We start from the raw sequence: 24566 nt of genomic DNA on the forward strand, positions 1-24566 counted from the left end.
CGCTGTATCAACAAAGCTTGTAAAATTCTATGCCAATTCTTAATATTTATTCGCGGTAATAATAGGAGGAAAGTTTCTAAAATACTACCTCTTCAAGGCCCAGCTGTGGGGTGCGAAGGCTGTTACGGGTGAGGCAAGGGTGGCATTGGATTTACGGTTGCAACACACGCGATATATTGTAAGGAAAAGTGTTCAGGTTTCAATTTTGTTCTTGTTCTTGTAGTTTGAAAGAAATTCAATCTCTATAAAATGTTTTTTTTTTTTTTCAATACAAGGAGAATGACTGGTATATATCTTCACTTAATGGTACCGTTTTCGTCAACCTGTTATATATGGGTTTTAATGAGAAGGTTCGCGGGCGGAGAATTTTCTTCGACATGCAAGTTTTTTCCACACCGTTAGTGCGAGCCGTAGCTACTAAATATTCACAAATGTAGTAACTTAAAAATGAAAAGTGTATGCCGACCGAGGGTTTCGAACCACTGACTCTCATTGATAATCAACCTTACTACCATGGAGATACCTACCATCGTTCTCTACATGTTATAATATTCTTACACTACCTACGTAAATAAAAGTGTGTCTTGCCGTGTCAAATGTGTTATTTCCACAAAAAGCTTTATAGTGCATACAACAGAGCCTTATTAATACACCGCCCTCAATCTACGACGAGGAAAGTCGATGTTTTCTTTAACCGACGTGAAAAGGTTTTCACAAAAAAAGCAATAAACTATCTACATAGCTTCGTACATACTAAGCGCGCTATATGCGGGTCCTTGAAGATTTTGTAGAACAACTTCTTGATAAAGCGAAGTAAGTAAGTCATGTATTATAATTATGTTAAAGATTGTATGTATATTTGTTTGTGTACATATAATATTAAATACATAGGTTATAATTTTAAATTAAGAAATGATAATTAGAATATTAAAATTTATAAGTAGAAAAGTTTATAGTAAGAAATTTCCTCAAGGGCCGTGCCCTGGGGCATCGTGCCCAGAAGGCTGGCAACTTTTCTACTTTGAATTGTTACACTTATTCTTCGGCGGAAACAACTGCCAGGCTTGTGGTCACCGGAGCCTTCTACAAGGCGATTCAACAGCTCGTTCGGTAGAAGTTTCACCTGTGGTCTCCAAAGACCCTTTGATTCAACACAACTGGCACAAAGCTCTAGTATTAAGCAAGGTTGGCGTATTTGACCCTTTAGGTCCACCACCACTACTTTAGCGGCAGAACCTGCGCTGCCCACGCTTGCAAGGACATGGTAAGGGGCTACAGTCGACTTGATTGATTGCTTTCGATAATATTCTGTTTACATTGTAAGCCTACAAAACACGCGATCCTCACTAACCTACTGCAGTTTACTAGCAAAATAATAATGCGAAGTTCAAACACAGAAACCATAAAAAAGTAAATTATTATGTCGAATGTAATTAAATCTGTTTCTTTTCTGTTCTATTTGAACATATTTAGTATATTATTTCTATTAATTAAGGTTCTCAAAATATTAATTTTTTACCAAAAAGCGTTATATTACGCGCGTATCTGAACAGGTTTTGTTTATGTTTTTATAAGTGTTGCCATAATAGTAATTTAAAATAAGAATGGAACTTGAAAACGGGAAACTGATAAATAAAACTTTGTACAAGAATTAAACGAGATCTTATCCTCGAGCCCGAGGCAACTCAACCTTTCTTTACGCTGCGTTACACAAAGGGGTAAAAAGGAAAAACTAGGACTAACATTTTTCATGTTGCTTCGAGCTCTTTGCGAGTAACTTTTAAAGCGTAATTACTTATTTTGTAAACTCAACGCAGCAAAAGCGTTTTTTTGCAATATCAGTCCATATTTGTGTGAGAAATTTGATGTCTCCATGCATTCCACGTGTTTTTATAGGGTTGGTCTTGGACAGTTTTGGACGCCTGTATTATAAAATGATTGTCAAAGTCATTGACGAGATTGCAAAACGTTTGGTAATTATACATTGAATTGTATAAGTAAATGAAATTGTTTTTAAATGGAATGTCAGTCACTTAGAACAATAGAGGCATCCTGAAAAACTGCTTTATATATTTCAAAAGCGTATCTACAGAATCGGCGCCAGGTTGTCAGCGACTGCCAGTCCCTTGAGTGTGTGGCTAAAGCCTACGTTTCTTTACCTACTTATGTTACAGACACAAAGACACAAGACGCCTCATACCCCCACGAAAACATTAACCGACAATTTAATACCAGCAGCGTCGCCTTACCCAACTAGCGTTATCCACCGCAAACTATCTCTGAAATATATCTTACGTGCTTTCTAACTTGATCACCAGCACTCGTGTTACTAAGGAAATAGAGTTAAGTTTATTGCGGTGTGATGGTAAAGTTAGCTTGTTATTTCTCCATAGCTGTTTAGAAAGATACATACGGATCAACGTGTTAGAGATTTTATTTAAGTAAATTCGAGGATGAATGATAATTGCAAGTGTTTGTTGACTATGTTCAAGTATCGCAGTCTCATTGGATTAGATTAGCGTCCCTGTACTCATTTATATCTTTGCAGTGACATACTTGACTGTCACACGGGCCATAGTAGATTCATTAACACGTACGGAAAATGTTATTAATGATCACAGGTTATCTAAAGCCTCTGGATGACTGTATCGCTTTAAGAAGAACCCGGCAGTAACCTACAAATGTTTAGAGTGTAATCGCTGAGTTTTGTTTCAAAGGGTTATCAACGTAGCTTACACGATTGTTGTCCCTCCCTTCACAGACTGCTAGGCACGTGTGTATCACCAATAAGAGCAATGGCTTCATTTGCGATCCCCCGCGCCGGCACCGGCACTGGAATCGGGCGCCGAGGTTTAGTGCAATTACACGCGTGCACCAGCGCGTGCCAATTTAATGATTCTATCCATCTGAGCACACGCATCTTTGTTTTCTCCCTTCTTTTATTCAATTCGAGTGTTTTCATTCGAAATATTTCAACGGTTACCATGCCGGACTGACACTCAGAGGTTCGATTCCTGGGCCGGGAGAAATATTTGTATGGCCTATATTTATCTCTCTCGTGAGTTTGCGTGTAATTTGTGGTTATCTATGCGTGTGTCCATGGCACCCGCGACACAAGATTTGCCTAGTGCGGGGCTATGTTGAGTGTGTGCGTTATTATTATTATTATTATGTTATTCCAATTGATTTAAAAGAGTTTTTTTTGTACATTTGGTGTCAAAACATCCACATTTAATTATTGTAATTGACAATGAAAACTTCATATATGCTAATAATTTCGCTTGTAAACATACACAGAAAAATGTTTCGAAACTATTTTTCCGGATTCAAATCGTGTATATTTGTTTTTTCAAACAAACCGACGTTTCGGGCTCTTTACAGGTCCCATGGTCACGGTTGAGTCAACCGGAAAAATAGTTTCATTTCCTATGTGTAACAATCGCGAGAACCTAATAACGCGAAATGTTTTGAATTTTTCCAAAATAAAAGCTAGTTATACGTTTTAGGTGTACGAATTGTACGTCAAATTGTACAAATTTAGAATGTATTTACAAGGCCATGGTTTGCATTTGTTAAACCAAATGATTTGGAAAGAAAAATCTATCCCGAGCTTTTTATTATACTGTGTACGCCGGTCCCTAAATTGGGGTATTCACATTGCGGTGCGAGTAAGCCCGGGGCTTAGCGGGGAAGCGAGTGGGGAAGGAGGGTGAAGGGTGTCACCACAAAGGGATGTTGCGGAAAGTATGTTAGGTTACAATATTTGTTTTAACATTGATGCTTGGGACCGGGAATATTTGATTAATGGGTGTTATATGTACACGTATCTATTGTAAAGGAAAGTTTAAAATCACTTTCAGAGCAACATTGTCGGGAGAAGATCAGAATATCTTCATTAGTATTCAAACCTCAGTGGGGCAGTGCCTTATGGAGGCCTAACAAATTTTTCTCCAGTTTATTTTGGACCGTTGACTCTGGATTTGCTGTAAGCGACACCACATTAAGTACCTCTGTTATATTTGCCTAAAAATTAAGTATTGAAATCACAGCCCATTAAACGAATTACTACGGTACGGTACTTACTAACGAAAGCGAAACGACGTCTTTTTTGCTCTTATTGGATGGATATAAAGTTTTTTGATGCTAGCTAAACCCGATTACGCTCCAAAAAGTGTGGTTTAAGATTCCTTGCGTGTCTGAAACGAGTACTACTTGGCCCATATATAAAAGAAGGTGCTTATTTACTTAAATTTGTAGTTATTGGCTGCCTTAAAGGCACAAGAATATGCAACCAGTCGTGCCAGACGGGACGAACAGGTCATGCGCATGGTGGTAAGCGACACGCCTTTCCATAGCAGTTGCTATACCGGGCAGAGCTTTAAATTGCAAAAATCTCAGGGGCACGGCCACTGCACCAGTCACTGAGATGAAAGTTGGACTTGTCAATATGTCATATGCCTGTAATTTCACCAGCTCCCTTCAAAACCGGAAGGCAGTAATGTACACATTATTGTTCGGCGGCAGAACCACGACAAACTCTTTCACATGGAGCTCTACTGCTACTTAATGTAAACTAAGCTACGTGACGTACGTCAGCTGCCAAGAGAATCTATGTCCTCTACTAGAAGATGAGGGCGAATGTGGACCTGTCATGAATAGTTAGATACAGGGGAGATACCGACTGGCGATCTATTCTTCCTACGTACAAAGCTACTAAACCATTTCAAATTGTATGTAGTCCTGGCAAATATTCATATTGCATAAGGGTCGAGTGGGGCGATGTGCTACACAATAGCAATCTGTTATTGACTGGCGAGTTATTTATTATTATTTGGAAATGGGATGACACTACTCGGAACATAAACATCCTAACAAAAATATCATTTTGTAAGTCGATACTGTTAGGTATCGAATTTCGCGATCTTTCTACTTTACTCAAGAATTCATATGAATAAGCTACGAGTGATTTTGCAGAATTGAGAAAGAGCAAATTCTGAAATAACCCTTTTTATTTTTTTTTTAGGTAGCAGTAGATCTCCTTGTGAAAAAGTTCATCCAGGGAAGTTGCCACCTTCCCAATTTGTGCCGCCAAACAGCAATGTTAGCATTACTGCGTTCCGGTTTGAAGGGCAGGAGTACTAGTGAAATTACAGGCACGTGGGACTTGTCAACTTAAGTCTCGGGGTGACGGGCGCAGTGGTAGTGCCCCTCAGATCTTTGCGATTTAAAGTTCTGAGTGGCACTGCAACTGTTATGGACAGGCGTGTCGCTTACCACCAGGCGCACGACTAGTTCTTCCCGTTACTTGGTATTATAAAAAAGAGTGAAGGTTGTTTATTTAATAGTTGTTCTTTCAATTAACTAGAATATATCTCTACCGCAAGCTTTTTTACAAGAATAAATGCATCAGTCATTTTTGTTAAGAGTTCACGAGGGCGCAGTGTGCCGCCTGTGCTAACCCAAACTGGAGTAACGAGATTACGGCCTTGCGCAAACTTGCCCGCTGTGCCCTATTTTCCTTGACTTCCTTTTGTGACAGTGATTCTCAATATTTTATTACCACTTTTCCTTACATACTGCAAAAATATGTGTACTACTTGCACAAGTGTTTTGTTCTAAAAAGGATGTTCAAAAGCTCTTTCTGGATGTCAATGTATAAAACAAAGTCTCTTTATTGCAGTAAAGTCCTTTACGGTATTGTTAAATGTCTGAACACAAAAAGACAATCTACATTACCGTCAAAGTTAGTAGACATCATGGACATTAAATAAAAGTTCCGATAGCAATGTCGAGGGCTTCAATAAAACTTTGAGAACCTAAATTCGGAGCTTCAACGCAAATCCCTGGAGGAGCCTGGAGGTATAATCCATTTTGGCCCATTCGTCCCTTCCGAATAGAATACCTCCAACAAACTTAAACTTAACCATCAATCTTAATTTTTTAACCTTATTACAAGCGACATAAGGCGGTATTTGCAATTTAAAAAGTTTGATATTATATTTGTTTTCAGTAGAACGAAAAAATGAATTTGTAGACGGATAGCCGTTACCTTTCAAATGTATTTCGTGTTTTCCTTTCTCATTTCGTGGCAGTGTTATTGGAGTTGGCATTTTTCTTGTTCGAATTCTCATTTAAAATAATTGTATTGCGATTTATTACCATATCCACGTTCAAACACGACGGCGGTTTTATATAAACAAAATTGATTCCGCCTTACTCGAAGCCGTCTTTATACCTAGCACATAGTCTTTTATTATATAGTCTATGTAGGAAATCGCCCGTACAAATACAAAATACATTGACCGGATAATCGAAAAAAAAAAAAAAAAAAAAGGCTGGCAGGCTGGAAGTTAAAATGTAACACAAGAATACTCCAAAAACGAAGGCACCGTGTTTAACGATCCTTCGTTATTGTCGCAGCTCTACGCTCCTGCTGCTACTTTAGGATATCTAGTGACGGAATGAACAAGTCGTGCGTTTGATGGTAAGCGACACGCTTCTCCATGACCGTTGCAGTGCCACCCAGAGCTTTAAAACACAAACATCTGAGGGACACTGCCACTGCGCCCGTCACCCTCAGACATAAGTTGATAAGTGTCATGTGTTTATAATTTCACCAGCACCCTTACCCTTCAAAACCGGAACGCCAAGCAGCTTAGCAGAAATAGGTAAGGTGGCATACTAGCATGCTTCTCAGTTTTCCTTTGGATACGTATTTCAGTCTGCCTCATACTCTCTCCTTCGGTTATTGATTTGTCACCCATTTGCACGAGGCACTTTGCTTCCTCTTTCCTAAGGCGTACGGCAAACGAAATGGAATACACAGCCAGCGTTTGTGTTTCACAATGCATGCTGTAACTATTGAAAACTAGAATAAAAAAGCATTTTTTATGATTTTTCGTCGTCGGTCACATCGTCGCCTAATATGGAATGAGGCTGTGGTCAAGCCTACACCCATGTTCATTAATATTATAACTTTTTGAAAAATAAAACCGACGTGAAACGTTTGTGGAATTATATCTATTTGCCAAGTTTTAATTGAAATCGGTAAACGGAAAGTGGGTGAAATCCAATAAACCAGGTTCATCCCCTAATTTGCCGCCTTTAGATGAATATATTCTTCAAATTTGAATGTAACCACTACTAACGTACTTCTTTTTCATCGAAATCTTTTCACAAATATCAGAATAATCGCGTAAGATAGAGAAACTCCTCCTTTTTTGAAGTCGGTTAGAGAATAGAAATTACATAGAGTTACATAATTACATAAGTCCTCAGCTGTTCTAAAGACGCTTCATTGTCATTCCTTGAAAGTTATACACAAATAAAAACATCCCTGCGTCAGATTGTATATATATATTATTTTTATTGAATATCATTATTTTTACTAACATCGTATACATCTATTGTTAGTGATAATAGCCCATTAATTTGTTATTTTTATTCAAAGAAAAAAATATTTTGACCAACGCCAGTTGCCTCAACGTACTTAATATACCGCCGGCCATCAACGGCTTATGACCGCGACGAAAATTAACTGTGATTTATCATTGGATCGTTATTGATTGTATATACTAAACCTCTCCATCTCTATAATATACGCCCATGTAGCACTCGAGTTCTGCGAAAGCGTCTCTATGGACGGTGATAGGACACGGAGGTCGGAGTGAAGGGCTCTCCTGTGCTTTGTTTGAATTGGTATGGGTTGAGGATCGTTTTTGTTCATAAACTGCTTCAGTCTTATATTATTACATTACATTACTCGTTGTTCACACACTAACATCTAAAACTTCAAGAGTAAGGGATCAATTTAACGAAAATCATCATTAACTTATTGCACGTCCCATCGCGACACGGTTCTCATCTAAATACCGAGTTGGAACCATAGTTTCAGATCGGATTGGATATTTTACGCGTTTTTTCAAACGTTGTGGAACCTTCTTAGACATGCAGATTTGTATTTTACATTAAAAATAAATTAACTCCACGTGAGTTAAAATAAGCTGCGATTGGACTCCACTGCGAATGTTATAAAATTTTTACGACCCTTCTGTCTGCGTGTCTGTTTATAGAACCCCGCTCCTCGTCCCGTACCCCTCACTTGCCCCTCGCGCCCCCTAGGCGCTCTGGGAAATTAACTCGCCCTGTTCACCTGTCCTTTGAAGACACCGCCGACGTTGCACAGCTGCACCGTGTTTTGAATCTGTTAAAAATGCTTTTGTTTCAAATGCATTTATGATTCAGACAATGCTAGCGAATACATTAATAAATAATAATAAAATAATAAAATTGTTTATTCAGTAACATAATGTACAGAGAAAACTAAAGACTACTTATGCGATTTAATGTAAAAATAACACATGTACCTGAACTAGGAAATTCCTGTATTTCAGGTAAAAAGTACTACTAATTATAAATGTGGATACTATTAATATTATAAATACTTTTTAGGAGAATCTTATGAAAATAAAATTAAACAATTAAATAATAAATTGCCGTTAAAAAAATAAAAAAAAATAAATAAAAAATGTACACTTAAACAAGACAACATTTAATTTACGATAATAAATAAATTCTCTGTATCCTCATAGGACATATTTTGAAGAGCTTCTTGGAGAATTTTCTTTACCTTAAAGCAACAGAAATTATAAATGGAATATTTGGCGTTTAATTTATTGTACAAAAATGGTCCAAGAAACACAAAAAATCTTGAAATAAAAGTATGTTTTGATGATATAATTTTGGGGCAGACAATATCTTTTCGTCTTTTATTAGTGTTTTCAGTAATATATGGGAGCAATACGTGCTGTTTGAGGACTGTGGACTTAATGAATAATTGCCTTACAGTTAATACTTTACATGACTTATACAGAAGGTCAGTGGGGTAACGGAAAGGGCGGTAGGTAGAAACCTTTAGGACAGCTCGCTGGGCTCTTTCAATGATTAGTAAAGTAGTTTTAGCTATACCACCCCATGATGTAATGCAGTAAGTAATTAATGATTGGCATAATGCATAATAAACTTGCCTGATTATTTTAAAATCAGCAGAAACGCGCAGTTTTTTAAACACAAACATTAACTTACGGAGTCGGGCGCTTAGTGCTTCGATATGGTGTTTAAAGGATAGGATGTCATCTAATATAACACCTAAATACTTTATCTTGTTAGTAATAGCAATGTCTGGACATTTACACAGGTTGTTAGTAGGGTCAAAACAATGGTGAGCATATAGTTTAGGGTTAGATATAAATGACTTTGATTTCCGCATATGGAATTGCATAAAACATGTATGTCGATTATGTTCTAATAAATTAATAAAAATATAAAACTTGTTGAAGGTTGTAGCTGGCGATAGCCAAGTGGAGAGAGATTCAAAGAAAAGGAAAGAAAGCAAACACTTTTGTTTGTTTATCACAATGACACCACACAAGAAAAAAAAAGAAAAGGAAACGTAACAGAAGAAAAACAAAACAATCAAAACAAAAAAATGATTAAATTCAAACACAAAAATATGTTTTGTGTGGTTCCGCCGTGGCAAGAAAAGGGTCACAAACTCAGTGTTCGCTGAAAAACGCAATGCGTTCCCAGCATTGATTTTCAGTTAGGACCCTAAGTGAGGTCACGGAACCACATACGCAAGCATACTTACTTGTATATAACAATAACGCACACACTCAAATAAATAACGCAATAACTCAATATAGCCCCGCACTAGGGAAACCCTGTGTCGCAGGTGCCATGGACACACACATAGACAATCACAAATTACAGCGAAACTCACGAGAGAAATAAATGTAGGCCATACAAATATTTCTCCCGGCCCGGGAATCGAACCTGGGACTTCTGCGTGGCAGTATATAACAATAAAATAATTGTATGAACTTATATATTAAACTATAACATATGTGTATGTGTATGTGTATGTGTGCGTGTGCGTGTGTGTTTGTATCTCTTTCTTTATCGAGTCAATACAATTGCATGCTATCTCAAAATTAGGTGACATTATTAAACAAGAAACTCACTAAGATAAGGTTGAACTTTAGCGTCCGTACTAACTTTAAATAAAACAGTATGACATACTCGTATAATACTTCCAAGTAATGTTTAACTTTAGATTGTTTATTAGATTGCTTCTCATTTGAGAGGTTAATACTTCGTATACCTATTACGGCATGTACCTATTATTTTAATTTCTAAGTTGCTATTTCTAAATTTCTAAATTTGTAAATGTTTAGTAGCAATACCTGTTGCTAACGATAAAGGAAAATTTTGCGATGAAATGTAGGTACTCGACGAAGAAGGTTTACAGTCCTTGGAAAACGTGTACAGTCCGGGCATAGACCTACTGGGCCAGCGTGGCAGACAGTGAGCTAAATCTCTTCTGTGGCCAGCAGTGGTATAAATGATGGGTTGATGATATTATTAATCTAAAACTTGCTGGCCTTTTGTTTTGTAAATTGTTATTTTCATTAGTAATGTAAAAAACAACATGAAATGCGAACATAAACTTGATCGAAAAATGCAAAAAATGTTCCTCTACTCCTTTTAATGAAAAATCGAACGCAATGCAATAACGCCGAACAACTTTGACGTTGAAAAACAATTTTTACCAGACAAGTTAATTAAAAAACTGACGGTTCAATAAAGTTAACGAAACACGAACATACAGTTTGTAAATATCGTGACATTTTTAGTTATTTCAGACGTCCTTTCAAACATAATAGTAAATATTTTTTAGCATATATGTATTTTAATTGTTATAAACAATAATTTCACATTTTTAAATATGTAGATTTATGATGTCAGTATTTTTGGATAGAAACAGAATTATGAGACCGGTCTAAGATCAGACTAGTAAGTCTGGTAGTGGTGGTACGGTTACGAGCTTCATTTGACTAATGTCACCAAATATAACCTAATTAATTTTAATGATTTATGCTCCAAAAGCTCATTCGGGTGTACACAGCGGGGGCCATGGCAATAGCGTTTTCATTTCTTTTTAATGGTGCTGTTTACCTTCAATATAATCTGGTTAGGGTCGTGGGCGCGGGGCGGAGTGCGGCGGGGGCCGGGAGGAGGTGAGTCATAGTAATTGCATATTGCCATCACGTCCTACTGTTTTTCTTCGCTGCGTTCGTCTCGTTAGGGACTTAATACTTGAGTAAATAAACGATTCAACTTTTGGAATTGAGTTAGGGGTGTTTTTAAACGATTTTTTATGCTTAATTATTTTAAGGTTAAGGACACAGGTGTGTGTAGCATAAAAACTATCGTCTTACATTTTTGTGTATCTTTAAATTTGTAGGTATTATACACAAAACGAATGATAATAATGCTCGACCCCGAAAATAAGCAAAAGGCAAAAGCTCGCATGACTGCAGCGCGGCATCCGCTGGCGGGTGGCGGTGGCGGGGCGTACGCAGGTGGGCGGCTGAGTCCGTCTATCGTGAAAAGGTCACGCCGCGCCACCTCAGTCGACATTTAAGTTTATTTAATGCTTTACAAATAGAAAAAAGTCCATACGAAAAGTCCACTCCTATATTTACTACAGTATGTTGCTGCTAAATGATGTTATTCTGGAAAAGGTCTAATTTTCATTATTCAAACATCATCTACCTGTACGGGTCTCCGCTCAGGCGAGAATTTAGGCCATAGTCCGCCAAACTTGCCCAATGTGGGTTGGAGACTTCACGCGTTTTACGAGTGTGGGAACCTTCTTTGGGAAAATCAAAGGCGTGAACTACTGTTTAGACTTCTATTTGCATAGATATTAATTATTACATTAATTATGAAGTAGGTTCTTCTATTTTTTATTCTTGTGTTTAATCCATTTAATAGACTTGGTCCATAGAGGGTGAAATGCCAAAATTCTATTAGCATAAATAAACATTGTCATTGTGATATCAAGTGACGGGACGAATGCGCCTGGTGTTAAGCGACACACCTGTCCATAACAGTTGTAGTGTCACTCAGAGCTTTAAATCGAAAAGATTTAAGGGACACTCCCACTGCGCCTGTCACCCTGAGATATAAGTTGACAAATCCCAGAAAAGAGCTTGTAATTTCAGCAGCACTCTCACCTTTCAAAACCGGAACGCAGTAATGCTCAAGGAGGTCTACTGCTGTTAAAATATGCCACAAGATGGCGTTAAGTTGTTTTTGTGTATATTATTGAAATTGTGTTCACCCTTCGAGTGATTTATTTTCCCTATAAGAATACTCCGCTACATTAGCGTATCCTCAGAACCCTGTACGAGTACCTTGTGACTTGTGACCACAGTAGTTCAAACAATTAACATTTTTCCCGACGTGATGCAATTAACTGCTTTATAGGGTAGGGTAAGCGGTTCGGTCGCTCCCCTCGCGCTCAATAATTCATTAACTAATAGCGCACCGGATACTGATAATAATGCCCTTATCTCGATACAAATACAAAATGTTATAACAATTAAAGATCCCATCTCAAGCACACCAGCAAGAGGGCTGACTCTGCAGCTGAGCTGCCGGAGAGAATAAAAAGTAATAAGTACCAGGATCTCGGCTCCGACACCTATTTACAGCCTTTGGCCTGTGGGGTCCCAGTGCTCTTCATCTGTACAAAACTTCAACTTGAAATTAATAGGTTGTCTGGGAAGTCCAAGGGTTAGCTACCTTGCCCAATGCATTAGTATAGCCATACAAAGGGGGAACGCTGCGAGCATCTTGGGTACTTTGCCGCGTGGATCCAATTTTATTAATATAATTTAAAAATCCTAGTTCTACTTTCTAGTATTTAAGTTTTATTGTATCTTACTTGTATATTATCAATACATCAAACTTAGAACATTAAAAATTAACTAAAGCGTATGTTAGGCGGTATTTGGACGTACATCCTGAGAAACCAAGGAATTATTACCTAATTACCTTACCTTACCTATTTCTGCCGCCAAGCAGTAATGTGAGCATTACTGCGTTCTGGTTTTGAAGGATAGGTAAGGGTGCTGGTAAAATTACAGGCACATTAGACTTATCAACTTGTCTCAGTGTGACGGGCGTTGTGGCAGTGTCCCTCAGATGTTAGCGTTTTAAAGCTCTGTGGTACTGCAACTGTTGTGGACAGGCATGTCGCATACCATCAGGCGCAAGACCTGTTCGTCCCGTCACTTGGTGTCATATAAAAAAAACAAGGAATGTTTGAGATGGGGTACAAAAACTTTAACCTGGTTTAAGAACATTTAGTAGAACTCCTCACGACTATGTGTTCCTTCATCTTTGCTTTTAACTTTTTTAAAAATATTTTATGTTAACTAGCAGAAGTAATTGCCGATAATCCTTTGCACGTGTGTCGTAGCCGCTGCTGTCGCAGGTACGACGCTGTGAGACCAATTTAGAGATTCGATTTCCCTGCTCAACTACACGGAATTAGAACACCAAATGTGTTTATAGGGTTGGGCGGAATAAACATGTTTGTAGAACGCACTTAAATTGACTCATGTTCAATCGATTTTCATTTTAGGCGCATACTGTAGTATTGTACGAGTTTCCTTTACAAAAAGGCTTTACATCCAAACTAATGATTACAAATGCGAAAGTAACTGTCAGTTACGTACTCACGCCTAAGCCGCCGAACCAATTTTGATAAATTTTGGTACACACACAGATGGGACTTAGAAGGACATGGACTACTCTTTTGCCACGAAAATAAATCTTAAAGGGAGTGAGGATAAAAGTTTGTATTAAAAACCAATCAAATTATGAAAATTCCATTACAGTAGGCTACTATACTTCGAGTAGTCTATTGTACTGTGTTATTCTACGCAGACAACGCCGCGGGTACCAGCTACTTTCATATAATTGGTGGTTTCATAAAAACGGCATGTATTTAAATGATAGCAGGCAAATAAATCTAAACGGTTATCTTTTTTAACGATTGCCCCTTTTCTCGGAGGCATAAAATAAATTTAATCAACGGATTACAAAAAAATGGATTAATCTGTCCTGAGCTTTTTTTTATAATATCAAGTCACGGGATGAACGAGTCGTGTGCCTGGTGGTGAGCTACGCGCCTGTCCTTAACAGTTGCAGTGCCACGCAGAGCTTTAAATTGCAAAGATTTGAGGGGCGCTGCCACTGTGCCCACCACCCTGAGACATAAGTTGACAACTCCCGTGTAATTTCACCAGTACTCTTACCCTTCAAAACCGGAACACAGTAATGTTGACATTACTGCTTGGCGGCAGAAATAGGTAAGGTGGCAGAACTTCCCTGGACGAACTCTTTCACAAGGACCTCTATTGCTACTAAAAAGAAAAAAAGAAAAAGGAGCTGTGCAAAAAAGTTTGATTTATCAAAAAAAAAAAAAAAATTTAAAGTTAAATTTTCAATTTGTAGCATTAAAAGTAAAATGTAGTACTAATTTTTTAGAATTTTATTTACGAAAATACTTTTTACTAATATTATGTTAATTATAATATAATTTGACCTGAGACCATATTCGGAAACGCAAGCAAATGCGCTCCTGGCACTCGCCGGCCGCTGCCGCAACACGCTCACTTCGCTCGCTCACGCTCGGCTCGTGCTGTTTTTTCTTAAACTAACCTAACCTGTTAAATACTGAATGGAGGGCGCAACCTTCACTTGTAATTTATCCATAGATCAACTAAAATAGACGGAACAATTAATATATGTATACGTAAAAAATATCGTTTCTTTAAAAAAAAATGCATACTGCAATAGATTAATCATGTCTTTGAGGACCAAATAACATGATCCGATTGATGACTTTGTGAAACGTCGCTTTCGAATTTATATTTATTTATTAACACGCGAGTTCAGAATGTCGTACCTGACTTTTCATTTTATTTAAAGTATAATTCACGCCAGTGGTCAAGGTTCGTTACGTAAAGTTCCCACGCGAAGCTCGAACGCTACATAAAGTTTCATGGAAAGCTCGCGACTCGCGGCTGAAAGCACGCGACACTTCCGCCTGATAAGGTTCAGTTTTAGCGTTTTCAGGTCACGTGAAATTAATGCTAACCTAGGTTGGTATAATAGTGATTACATACATGTACATGATACAGGGTTATTTTTAAAATACTACCACCCTCACTGGACTATGTTACTAACATCATTAACAACAACTTTTGTTCCATTACTTATTAGCGGAGATAACTCAGTGCAAATGGAGGACGGGGCTGGGAGTTGTCCGAGAGGACGCTTATACGTTTGTACGCACTACCTTTCTACCAAATACAAATCAAAAAAGTGTCACATACGACTAGGACAAAAAAACTTAAAAGTTTATTTTTGATGAATTTATTATGTAGGAAATGAAGCTGGAGAAATAGCATTAAAACAAATTAATAAAATTGAACAAAATCAACAAAAAATCCTTGAACAAAAGCTTTATTCAAAATAATAAAACATTGAAACTATTTTTCCGGATTTGAATGGCGTATATTTGTTTTTCAAACAAATCAACGTTTCGGGCCCTTTACGGGTCCCATGGTCACGGTTGACTGGGCCCTTTAAAGGGCCCGAAACGTTGGTCTGGTTGAAACAACAAATATACGAGATTTAAATTCGGAAAAATAGTTTCATTTCCTAAGTGTAACAATCGCGAAAACCTAAGAACTATTTATTGTTTTTTCAAAAGCCGTGGAATAAAAGTGATTCTTTTTCGTTGGAAAGAGAGTACCTCAGTAGTGATCCCATTTAAATTTCAAGAAAATATTCCACCTCTAAGGGCGTGTGTATACGCTAAGAAAAGTCGGGTCTATGCAGGAATTCGTGCCGTTTCTACACACGAACTGTGTACACAGCCTCGGCGCCGGACAAGAAAAAAATCTTGTCTACCCCCAACGCAACGCGCTCTGCCGCGAGATTTATAAAGTTAAACGACGTACTTTTGAGGCATGGAGTGAAATTCATATAATTTGCAATCACCATTTTTTTTTTATTAGTAGTCAACATATATCTTCACGCAGTCGGTAGTAAAACGACAGCTACCTGGAAGTGCACTGACACGTTTACCCTACACACGTCTGCCCGAAGGCATTCGTATCGTGTACATACTCATCATTTTCGTGTCTGCAACAGACACGAAAATGTCTTGCGTCTTTTCTGTTGCAGATACGACGAATTTCTTAGCGTGTACACGCGCCGTAAGGGTGGTAAAGTAGGAGATGAATGACTTTTGGGGTTGGTTTTTTTAGTACTCTGTGCTGAGATTATTTGATACAATCATTAAGTACATTTTTAAAACCAAGAAGCGAACATTGAATTTCACAAAAAAAGCATTTTGTCAAATTATTCCTTGAGATACTGTAGTTAAATATAAATCTTTTAACTGAAGTGAATTTGATACTTCATTAAATACAACTAAATTTTTTTTTTATAAATTAAAACCGGGAAATGGGTGTGCTCAGGGGCAGGCTTATGTCCAACAGTGGACGTATATGTGATGTTATGCATGATGATGAACTTAACTTACTACCTGAATGTGTGTAACATTTCCAACAAAATTGAAAATCTGTTCGACACCAATCGAACCTCCATCCTGTAACTTCTATCTTTACGACATTTTCCATCTCAATTTTACGTCTGCTATACCGTAGACACAAATGGCAAAACTTTATGTCAGACACGTCTACCTTAAATGCGTATTTTCGTGTACCACGGTAATATCTCAAAAATAATTTGATAGGCCCTATACACTTTTCATATTTCTATCCCTTCATATTAGCTTTATTCATAAGGTTTCAAAAGATTGGGAATTGCGGATGGCGAGCTTCGTTACACTGTTGACTAAATATGCTATGAACGTGGTCGGGCCTCGGCACCTATTCTTTTTTCTCCGTTTTTAACTAACAAGAATCTTATATGTTAGTGAGTCATATTTTAACAAAATAAAAAACGAAATAAAAAAATCTGAATAAAAAACCGGATCAAAATAAGATTCGGCAAATCGTCATAACGCTTTCCTGCAGCAAATGATTTCTCACAAACATATGTTAACAGCAAAAAAGATCGAATTACAGAGATAAGGTGACATTCTCATTGTGAAATTCCCTTCTACGACGAGACGACGACAAATTGAATTCCAGCTAAACAAGTCGTTAGAATTACTGCACCCCCGGAAACAGCCTCGTTGAATACGCTACATCGCTAACATTCTTGAAAGTGCAAATTGAAAAAAATCTACAAAATTTATTTCGTGACCTTATTGTCTGAGCCTTAGACGTTTGTTATGTATGTTTTTTTCAACGTTTACTAACATTGTTTTCTTTGTGCTGTGTTCAAAAGGACTCTGAATCGTCTTTGGAATACTTTGCTGTTCGCACGACCGACCGCTCGGGACAGAGGAACCTTCCAACCAACAGAAACAAAGATCGACTCAAAATCCTTTTGAAACCACTCTCTCGAATATTCCGCGCTTGCGCGTTCGCGAGGAAATGATACTAATTATCATTTCTGTTTGTTGTCAGGTTCCGAAGTCCCACTCGAGGATCGCGTCGGGGGACAGGCCAATGATCGCTAAACGAGACGCGCACGCGCACGATACACACACGGGGCGCCCCATAGAACATGATCACAGCGTCGCGCGACAGTTAAAACTATACCGAAAAGAATAAGGACGAAATCAAGATGGCCGAAGGACCGCAGACGATTTGGCAAAAGATCGATAGCGCCATGATACCCATGGTAAATCTGGAGGTGCGAGAAGTCCGTGAGATTCTCTGGGAAAAGATCCAGGAACCAACCTCCCAGCGCAAAATCATCTTAGTGATTGTATCGATAGCGCTGTTGCTTGACAATATGCTGTACATGGTGATTGTGCCGATTATCCCCGACTATCTACGGTATATCGGTGCGTGGGGCGAAGCGGCGTACGATCACGTAGTGACTCTGCCTCCTATTAAGGAAGGTAATAGGACCATCATTCCGACCAAGATTATCCCCGCGACTCACGAAGGACAAGATTCCGCGACGGGAGTCCTGTTCGCATCGAAAGCCATCGTCCAGCTCATGATCAACCCTTTCTCCGGTGCCTTAATCGACCGAATTGGGTACGACATACCCATGATGATCGGACTTATCATTATGTTCCTTTCTACCTCCATTTTCGCTTGCGGTCGAAGCTACAGCATGCTATTCTTCGCCAGAAGTTTACAAGGCGTAGGGTCTGCGTTCGCGGATACTGCAGGCCTTGCAATGATAGCCGATAGATTTACAGAAGAGAACGAGCGGTCGAAAGCTTTGGGTATTGCATTGGCGTTTATCAGTTTCGGATGTCTAGTCGCACCACCCTTCGGAGGCGCGTTGTATCAATTCGCTGGCAAGGAAGTACCGTTTTTGATACTCGCATTGATATCTCTCTTAGACGGCTTTATGTTGCTACTCGTGATGAAGCCTTTGAAAGTACAAATGCTAGAAGCTAATCAACCGAAACCAGCGGGAACGCCCATTTGGAAACTTTTGATTGATCCCTACATTGCTGTTTGTGCTGGAGCTCTGATGATGTCTAACGTTGCATTGGCTTTCATCGAACCTACCATATCCTTGTGGATGGAAGACAATCTGACTAAAGATAATTGGAAAATTGGTATGATTTGGTTGCCCGCGTTTTTTCCTCACGTATTGGGGGTCATAATAACTGTAAAGATGGCGAAACAGTACCCACATATGCAGTGGGCGATGGCTGCAGGAGGTCTGGCGTTAGAAGGGCTTTGTTGTTTCATCATACCGTTCGCAAGTTCGTACAAAATGTTGATGATACCCATCTGTGGCATTTGCTTTGGCATAGCCCTTATCGACACCGCTCTACTGCCAACACTTGGTTACCTAGTGGATGTGCGGTACGTCTCTGTGTACGGAAGCATCTATGCGATTGCAGATATATCCTATTCGTTTGCATACGCCGTGGGACCCATTATCGCTGGTGAAGTAGTCGAAGCCATTGGCTTCACTGCGCTCAACTTTCTAATCGCCTTTGCAAATCTTCTCTACGCTCCTGTGCTCCTAAAACTGAAACACATTTATGATTTTAAACCATTCGAGAATGAAGCCAACATCTTGATGGCGGATCCTCCGGATAAAGAGTATCAGACGTACAGTATGCAAGATCAGAGACCCGTGAACGGAGAATACAAGAACCATTTGGAGTATTCGAACGTGTCCGGTGTGCAGGAGACGAGTGTAGATTCTGGTGCTTACTCCTATGATCAGTCGTATCAGGGTGGGTACCAGGGTTCTAATGAAGGATACGATCAGCAGCAGGGGTACCAACAAGAATACCAGCAACAAGGCCAAGGGTACAGCCAACCGCGGCAGCTACCGGCGCAGCCGCAGCCTACGGTGAGCAATCCGTTCCGAGCGGCGCAGGCTGCGTCCGCGCCCGCGCCGGCTCCGGCCCCCGCACCCGCTCCCGGGCCCGCCATCAAGAATCCCTTCAGGCAAGGCTTCTAGAGCCCTCCCAATTCAGTGTTGTTGTCTTTTTGAATTTACTTGTTGTGTAATTATAAATGTCTTATACTTGGTACTTCGATCACTGAGCCACGCCTCATCGGCGGGTTGTTTAGTGTTTGACTAAATGTCTATTATAGCTGTGCTTGTAATATAATATTGTAGAACTTTGGACACTGATTTCAGGGTGGCGTCTCTCGGACAGATATAAGTGCAATCAGTTTTGTAACGGCTGTATCAGAAAGCTATAATCTTTTCATATCGAAAGAAAGACGAAAGAATAAAACTAGTTTCGCCTTCAGAGTGGCACCCTGAAACCAGAGGTCCCTTTCTTGTTGACTCGTATCATTCGAATGTATTTAACAAATGTTGATTATGCCTTCTCATAGTATATAGAACCGTAATCTGTTCTCATATAAGAACCAATATCGTTTAAGAGAACAAACAAGTGTGGTGGAGTTACAATCACCAAATTTAAAAATAGAAATTATTTAAAGGTACACTATGTATCTGTTAATACAATAGTCAGAATTGTTGTTGTAATACATTTTTTCATTAATACGTTTTCGTAGGCAGCTAAACGTAATATGTCCTAAGATATAAATATTTTTATCAATACAAAAATCTTTTCAAACCTACCTACGTGGCATTTCGCACCGATCAGTAGGTCACCACGGAAGCACTAAAATCCTAAAAGGGCCTAAGATGTTACATTTATTAACCAATCGTTAGGCGCTTACACTTTTATTAAAAAGTTTAATAATATAGTCGTAACAGATATAATTTAAAAGTGTTACGATTCGACGTGGTTTAGGCTTTTTATTTTTGTATGACGGGTTATGCTTTGGTCTATGAGTACGTTTTAGTACCACACTTACAATAATTTTTGTACGGGCAAAACGCTCCATACATATGAATTAAATTCCATATATTACACAGTGTGCGTAGTTGAAGCGTGCTAATAAATATAGCACAACCCCAAGTAAGGGGGTCACCATATTTATCGACTTGGAATCGATCAGAAAAGACTTTGTGCCTGTGCAACAACAGCTTATCGTCGGTGATCCGAGTGGGAGTGTCACATCTTTAATTTTTTTGTAACGAGTTCATGCAGATTCTATGTCGACAAATACGGTGATGCCCTAAGGAGTCAAGGCACAAATTCAAATATATCGCTCTGAAAATGGCCTTCAAAATGTGAATATTGTTGACCTACCTTAATGTTGTGTTTCAGGGTATCAGACCTGTTTTAGAAGCTATGTAATTGTAATGAGGTATAAATGTCATCATGTAAGTTTTCCTTCCTACGCTCTCAGCAATATTAGTCTAAGATATAGTATCATCAAAATATCAATTAATTTATCAATTAGGTAAGTCCAACTTGTGATAAAGTTGCAACCAAGTAACGAAACATATCAGAATCTTTTGATTCACCTAGCGTAAGAATGTTGTTTAAGGTTCTCTAGTTGACTGTACAGTAATTCGTAGGTAGATTTGTGTCCTTTTCGAATATTTATTGTAATAGATTATTGTAAATCTTTTAGCAGTTATGTGCCGTCAGATTTCGACACAGTGTGGTCACTCGGTGCGACAACATCGTGCAATACGACCATAGCCAAGTAAATATTTACTTCATTACCTGCCTCTTTCAATATGTTAAACAATGTTTTCAACCGTACCCAACACGCACGTGTAGTGCGTGATGTTTAAAAAGTTATATTATATTTTGAGTTTACATTAAAAACCAATGTAATAATAATAACATATTAACGTTGTTTGTTTATCAAACCTTAATGAAAATGGAAGTAAATTACTGTTTAATTAAAATATAAAATGATATTTTTATTCATTTACTTACATTAATGAATTCATTCTTCGGCCGAGCGTCGAACAGGCAACAACCCCTGAGGATGCCTCGTAGAGAGGCGAAACACGTGTCGGGTATATTTTTGAGAGATGGTATTTGAGACTGTAGTTACGGATTTATTTTATTAATTTTATGCGGTGGGGGAGGGAATTTGACGACATGAAAGAAAAAATCAACACAAGGACAGCTATTTTGCACGATTTAACTTTCCTGGGTTCGTGGAATAGCAAATTAATTTACTCCTATTTTGATTAACATGGATTAATGCAAAGGAACGATTCTATTAATTATTTCACTTAATTTGGCTCGAGTAAATTCGTTCCATAGTCGTATTAGCCTATAAGTCGATTGGTGAGTTGCTAGTTTTTGATGAAATAAAAACAGTGTTGCCTTGAAGTATCGACTTCACTGAATCATTCAGTGTACCATCGTGGTGAATTAAGCCGTCTTAATAATTTGCAAGTATTAATATAAAAGACAGAATTTGATAATAGCAAAATGATAGATATAAGTAGAGAATTTTAAACTCTTTTTTCTCTTTCATATCATAAAGTCTTTAGTGTTTGTTTTTGTTCATGTTTTAGAACTTGATAGACAGGGCAACATTTTTGCACAAATTGCCATTAGTAGGTGTAATTTTGTTATTTCTATTTAAAAAACCGACACTCGCAAAACAATGGCGCTTAGTAACAAAGGGTACGCCTACGCTAAAGTATTAAAAGTGGTTGAAAAGAAAGAGTGTATATTTTAGTCTATACATTTCTAGCCGTCTCAAGTTGAAAGATACAAACCTCACGCCCGAATGACCACACGTAGTAAACTTATTTTGCAGTACGTCAGAGTCAAAATTAAATGATATAAAATAAATTGTACAGGAAAATGAGAAACGAGCCCAACATGTCAATTGCGAGTGTATAAAGTAAACGTGAATAATGTGAATATATTCGTTATATTGTTGTAAACAATGCTAAGGTTCGTTCTGTTGCTTTAAGAGCTCACTAATAGTGAAATTATTGGACTGAACAACATTGGACTGTATATGCACCTCAAGGGTGGATTTAGAATTTAGAAAAGAACGGCAAGTATTAAAACGTCCTAAAACACAGCACTATCTTAATTAATACAGAAGTGTGAAGTCGATCGGTTTTATTGCAAGACAATCGGGTCAATTCTAGTCAATTCGAGTCTAATGAATTCACTAATAGAATATTAATAGGAACATGTTTTTGAAAGTCAAACGTTGAGTTTGAAATTTTGAATTTTTAGCCTGCAAAGTACAATAGTTATTGTAGAAATACCTCTGCACAAGATTAAGTTCAAACAAATTGCACAAATCACATATCGTTGTAAGCATTCGTTAGCTTACATTTTGTAAAGTGTGTATGATATTGCAATGTGCGATTCAAAACTTGCAGTTCCCTATTTGTAATATGTTAGAGAGCTAGATGTTTATTCGGGAGGCGATCAAAGTACCTCTCGATTATCGTAATGTAAGTTTAGAGTCAATTTTCGTGTCAAATTCTCCCGAAATTCAATTAATTAGTAGAAGTCAGCACAAAGTTGTAATTATTAACTATAGGTAGCGTGTGCTCGAAGTGTTTTGGCGAAATTATAAATATCAAATAAACAATATCGTTGTTAATTACAAAAACGAATTTACTTTATTGGACATAAAAACATTAATAATGAAACGAACGTGTGAAAAAAGGACGATAGAGTAATTGCAGCTCGCAAATATTCTGCCAGATAATACCTACGTTCTAACGAAAATTGTAAGAAACAAGTACGTATTTTTTATATTATCGTGTATAATTCGCATTATTTGTTGAGACTAACTATCAATCTGCATAATAATACAATTAAACGTTTAAAAAAACGTAAATACTTATTGGTATTTAAAATTTTCCAAAACACGCGACCAAAATATCATAGCAATGTGTTATGTTGTGCATAGTAGACATATTCAACTTGTGTGAGCAATTATACATATTTTTATAGAAAACTATGTACTATATACTATAGCAATAAATAGCCGACCGATATCACATACATATCATTAGGTTTAAGGATATACAATTATATTATATGCTAGTTTTATATATATCTATATATTTTACAGTATGATGGTGAGTGAATGTGTCAGGTGAATTGTGAATCAATTTATTAAAATTTAAACTTTTATATACAATTTCATGAAAAAGTACCTAATCGACAGAACCTTGAATGTATAAGGGTCGGCTCACATACCATTCTAGTTCTATTTGTATAGTTCACCAAAAGCTTTGGTCCATGCAAGAAGAGAGGAAAAGACGTGCGTTTCGCGGTGGCGCCTGTTTTTTCGCTATTAACGCATGGATATAAAACTTTGATCGGCTCAAGCCAATTCGACTTACGACTATTGCGTCAGCATGTGAACACATACAGCTACTTACGAATAAAATTCGTGTAGTTCTAACCGCAAGTTGTGAAAATGCACAAAACGCAAACGCTTGTCATCTGAACCAGCCCTTATTGACATTATGTTCTATAAAAAAACTTTGAAAATTGTAGCTAAAGAACTGATTTAAAGTAATCTTGAAAATACACACGATGGACATAATCATTTAGTTGTGACTACCACCTGCGGTATGTAGAACGTTTCAATTGAAATATTTGTATGAAACGTGAGAAATGTAAAGCACAAGTGTGCCTGCCTTATGTCGACGTAGGAATGTATTGCGTACCTATACTTAAAAATGAGTGAAAATATTTTTTTGCAATATTTATCTTTGAGAAAATGGATTTAGTGTTCTTGATTGAAATCGATAAACATATCAAAGAAAATTCATTCAGGTATTGGAAAAAGTACGAGTAGTATTTTGCGGGTATAATAATAAGGTATAATAGAAATTACCTAGTTAATTACCTATCCAGTAATAAAAACGATCTGCGAGCTGGACCCAGAAAGTTCCCAATATGACAGTTCTTCAGCGCGTTGGGAGGGACCGAGAACTCTTGCAAACCGTCAAGTAAAGGAAAGATCTTATCTTGGACACGTTCTACGGCATGAAAAGTTCCGACTTCTCCAACTGATAATGATGGGCAAGATCGAGGGTAAACGACGTACTTGAAGAAGGAAGAAGTCGTGGTTGCGCAACATCCGGGAATGGATCGATATTGCCAGCGTAGAACATGCGTTTCGCTTGGCTCAGGACAGGGAAGAGTTCTGAAAGCTGATGGCCAGCCTCCAGAAGTGGAGAGGCATTACATGATGATG

The 24566-nt window shown here is 37.9% G+C and overlaps 1 protein-coding gene across 1 annotated transcript in view; it reads left to right on the forward strand.

Moving 5' to 3' along the window:
- Nucleotides 1-23336, forward strand: part of LOC113237804 (vesicular acetylcholine transporter) — a 42344-nt gene extending 19008 nt beyond the window's left edge. Inside the window, exon 2 of the mRNA XM_026474474.1 lies at nucleotides 17466-23336. Coding sequence (XP_026330259.1) covers nucleotides 17626-19446 — 1821 coding nt within the window. The 5' untranslated portion in view covers nucleotides 17466-17625 and the 3' untranslated portion in view covers nucleotides 19447-23336. The remainder of the gene's footprint in view (nucleotides 1-17465) is intronic.
- Nucleotides 23337-24566: the final 1230 nt, after the last annotated feature.

Source organism: Hyposmocoma kahamanoa, unplaced genomic scaffold, assembly GCF_003589595.1.
Source record: "Hyposmocoma kahamanoa isolate Upper Pololo Valley unplaced genomic scaffold, ASM358959v1 94, whole genome shotgun sequence".
Classification (NCBI taxonomy): domain Eukaryota; kingdom Metazoa; phylum Arthropoda; class Insecta; order Lepidoptera; family Cosmopterigidae; genus Hyposmocoma; species Hyposmocoma kahamanoa.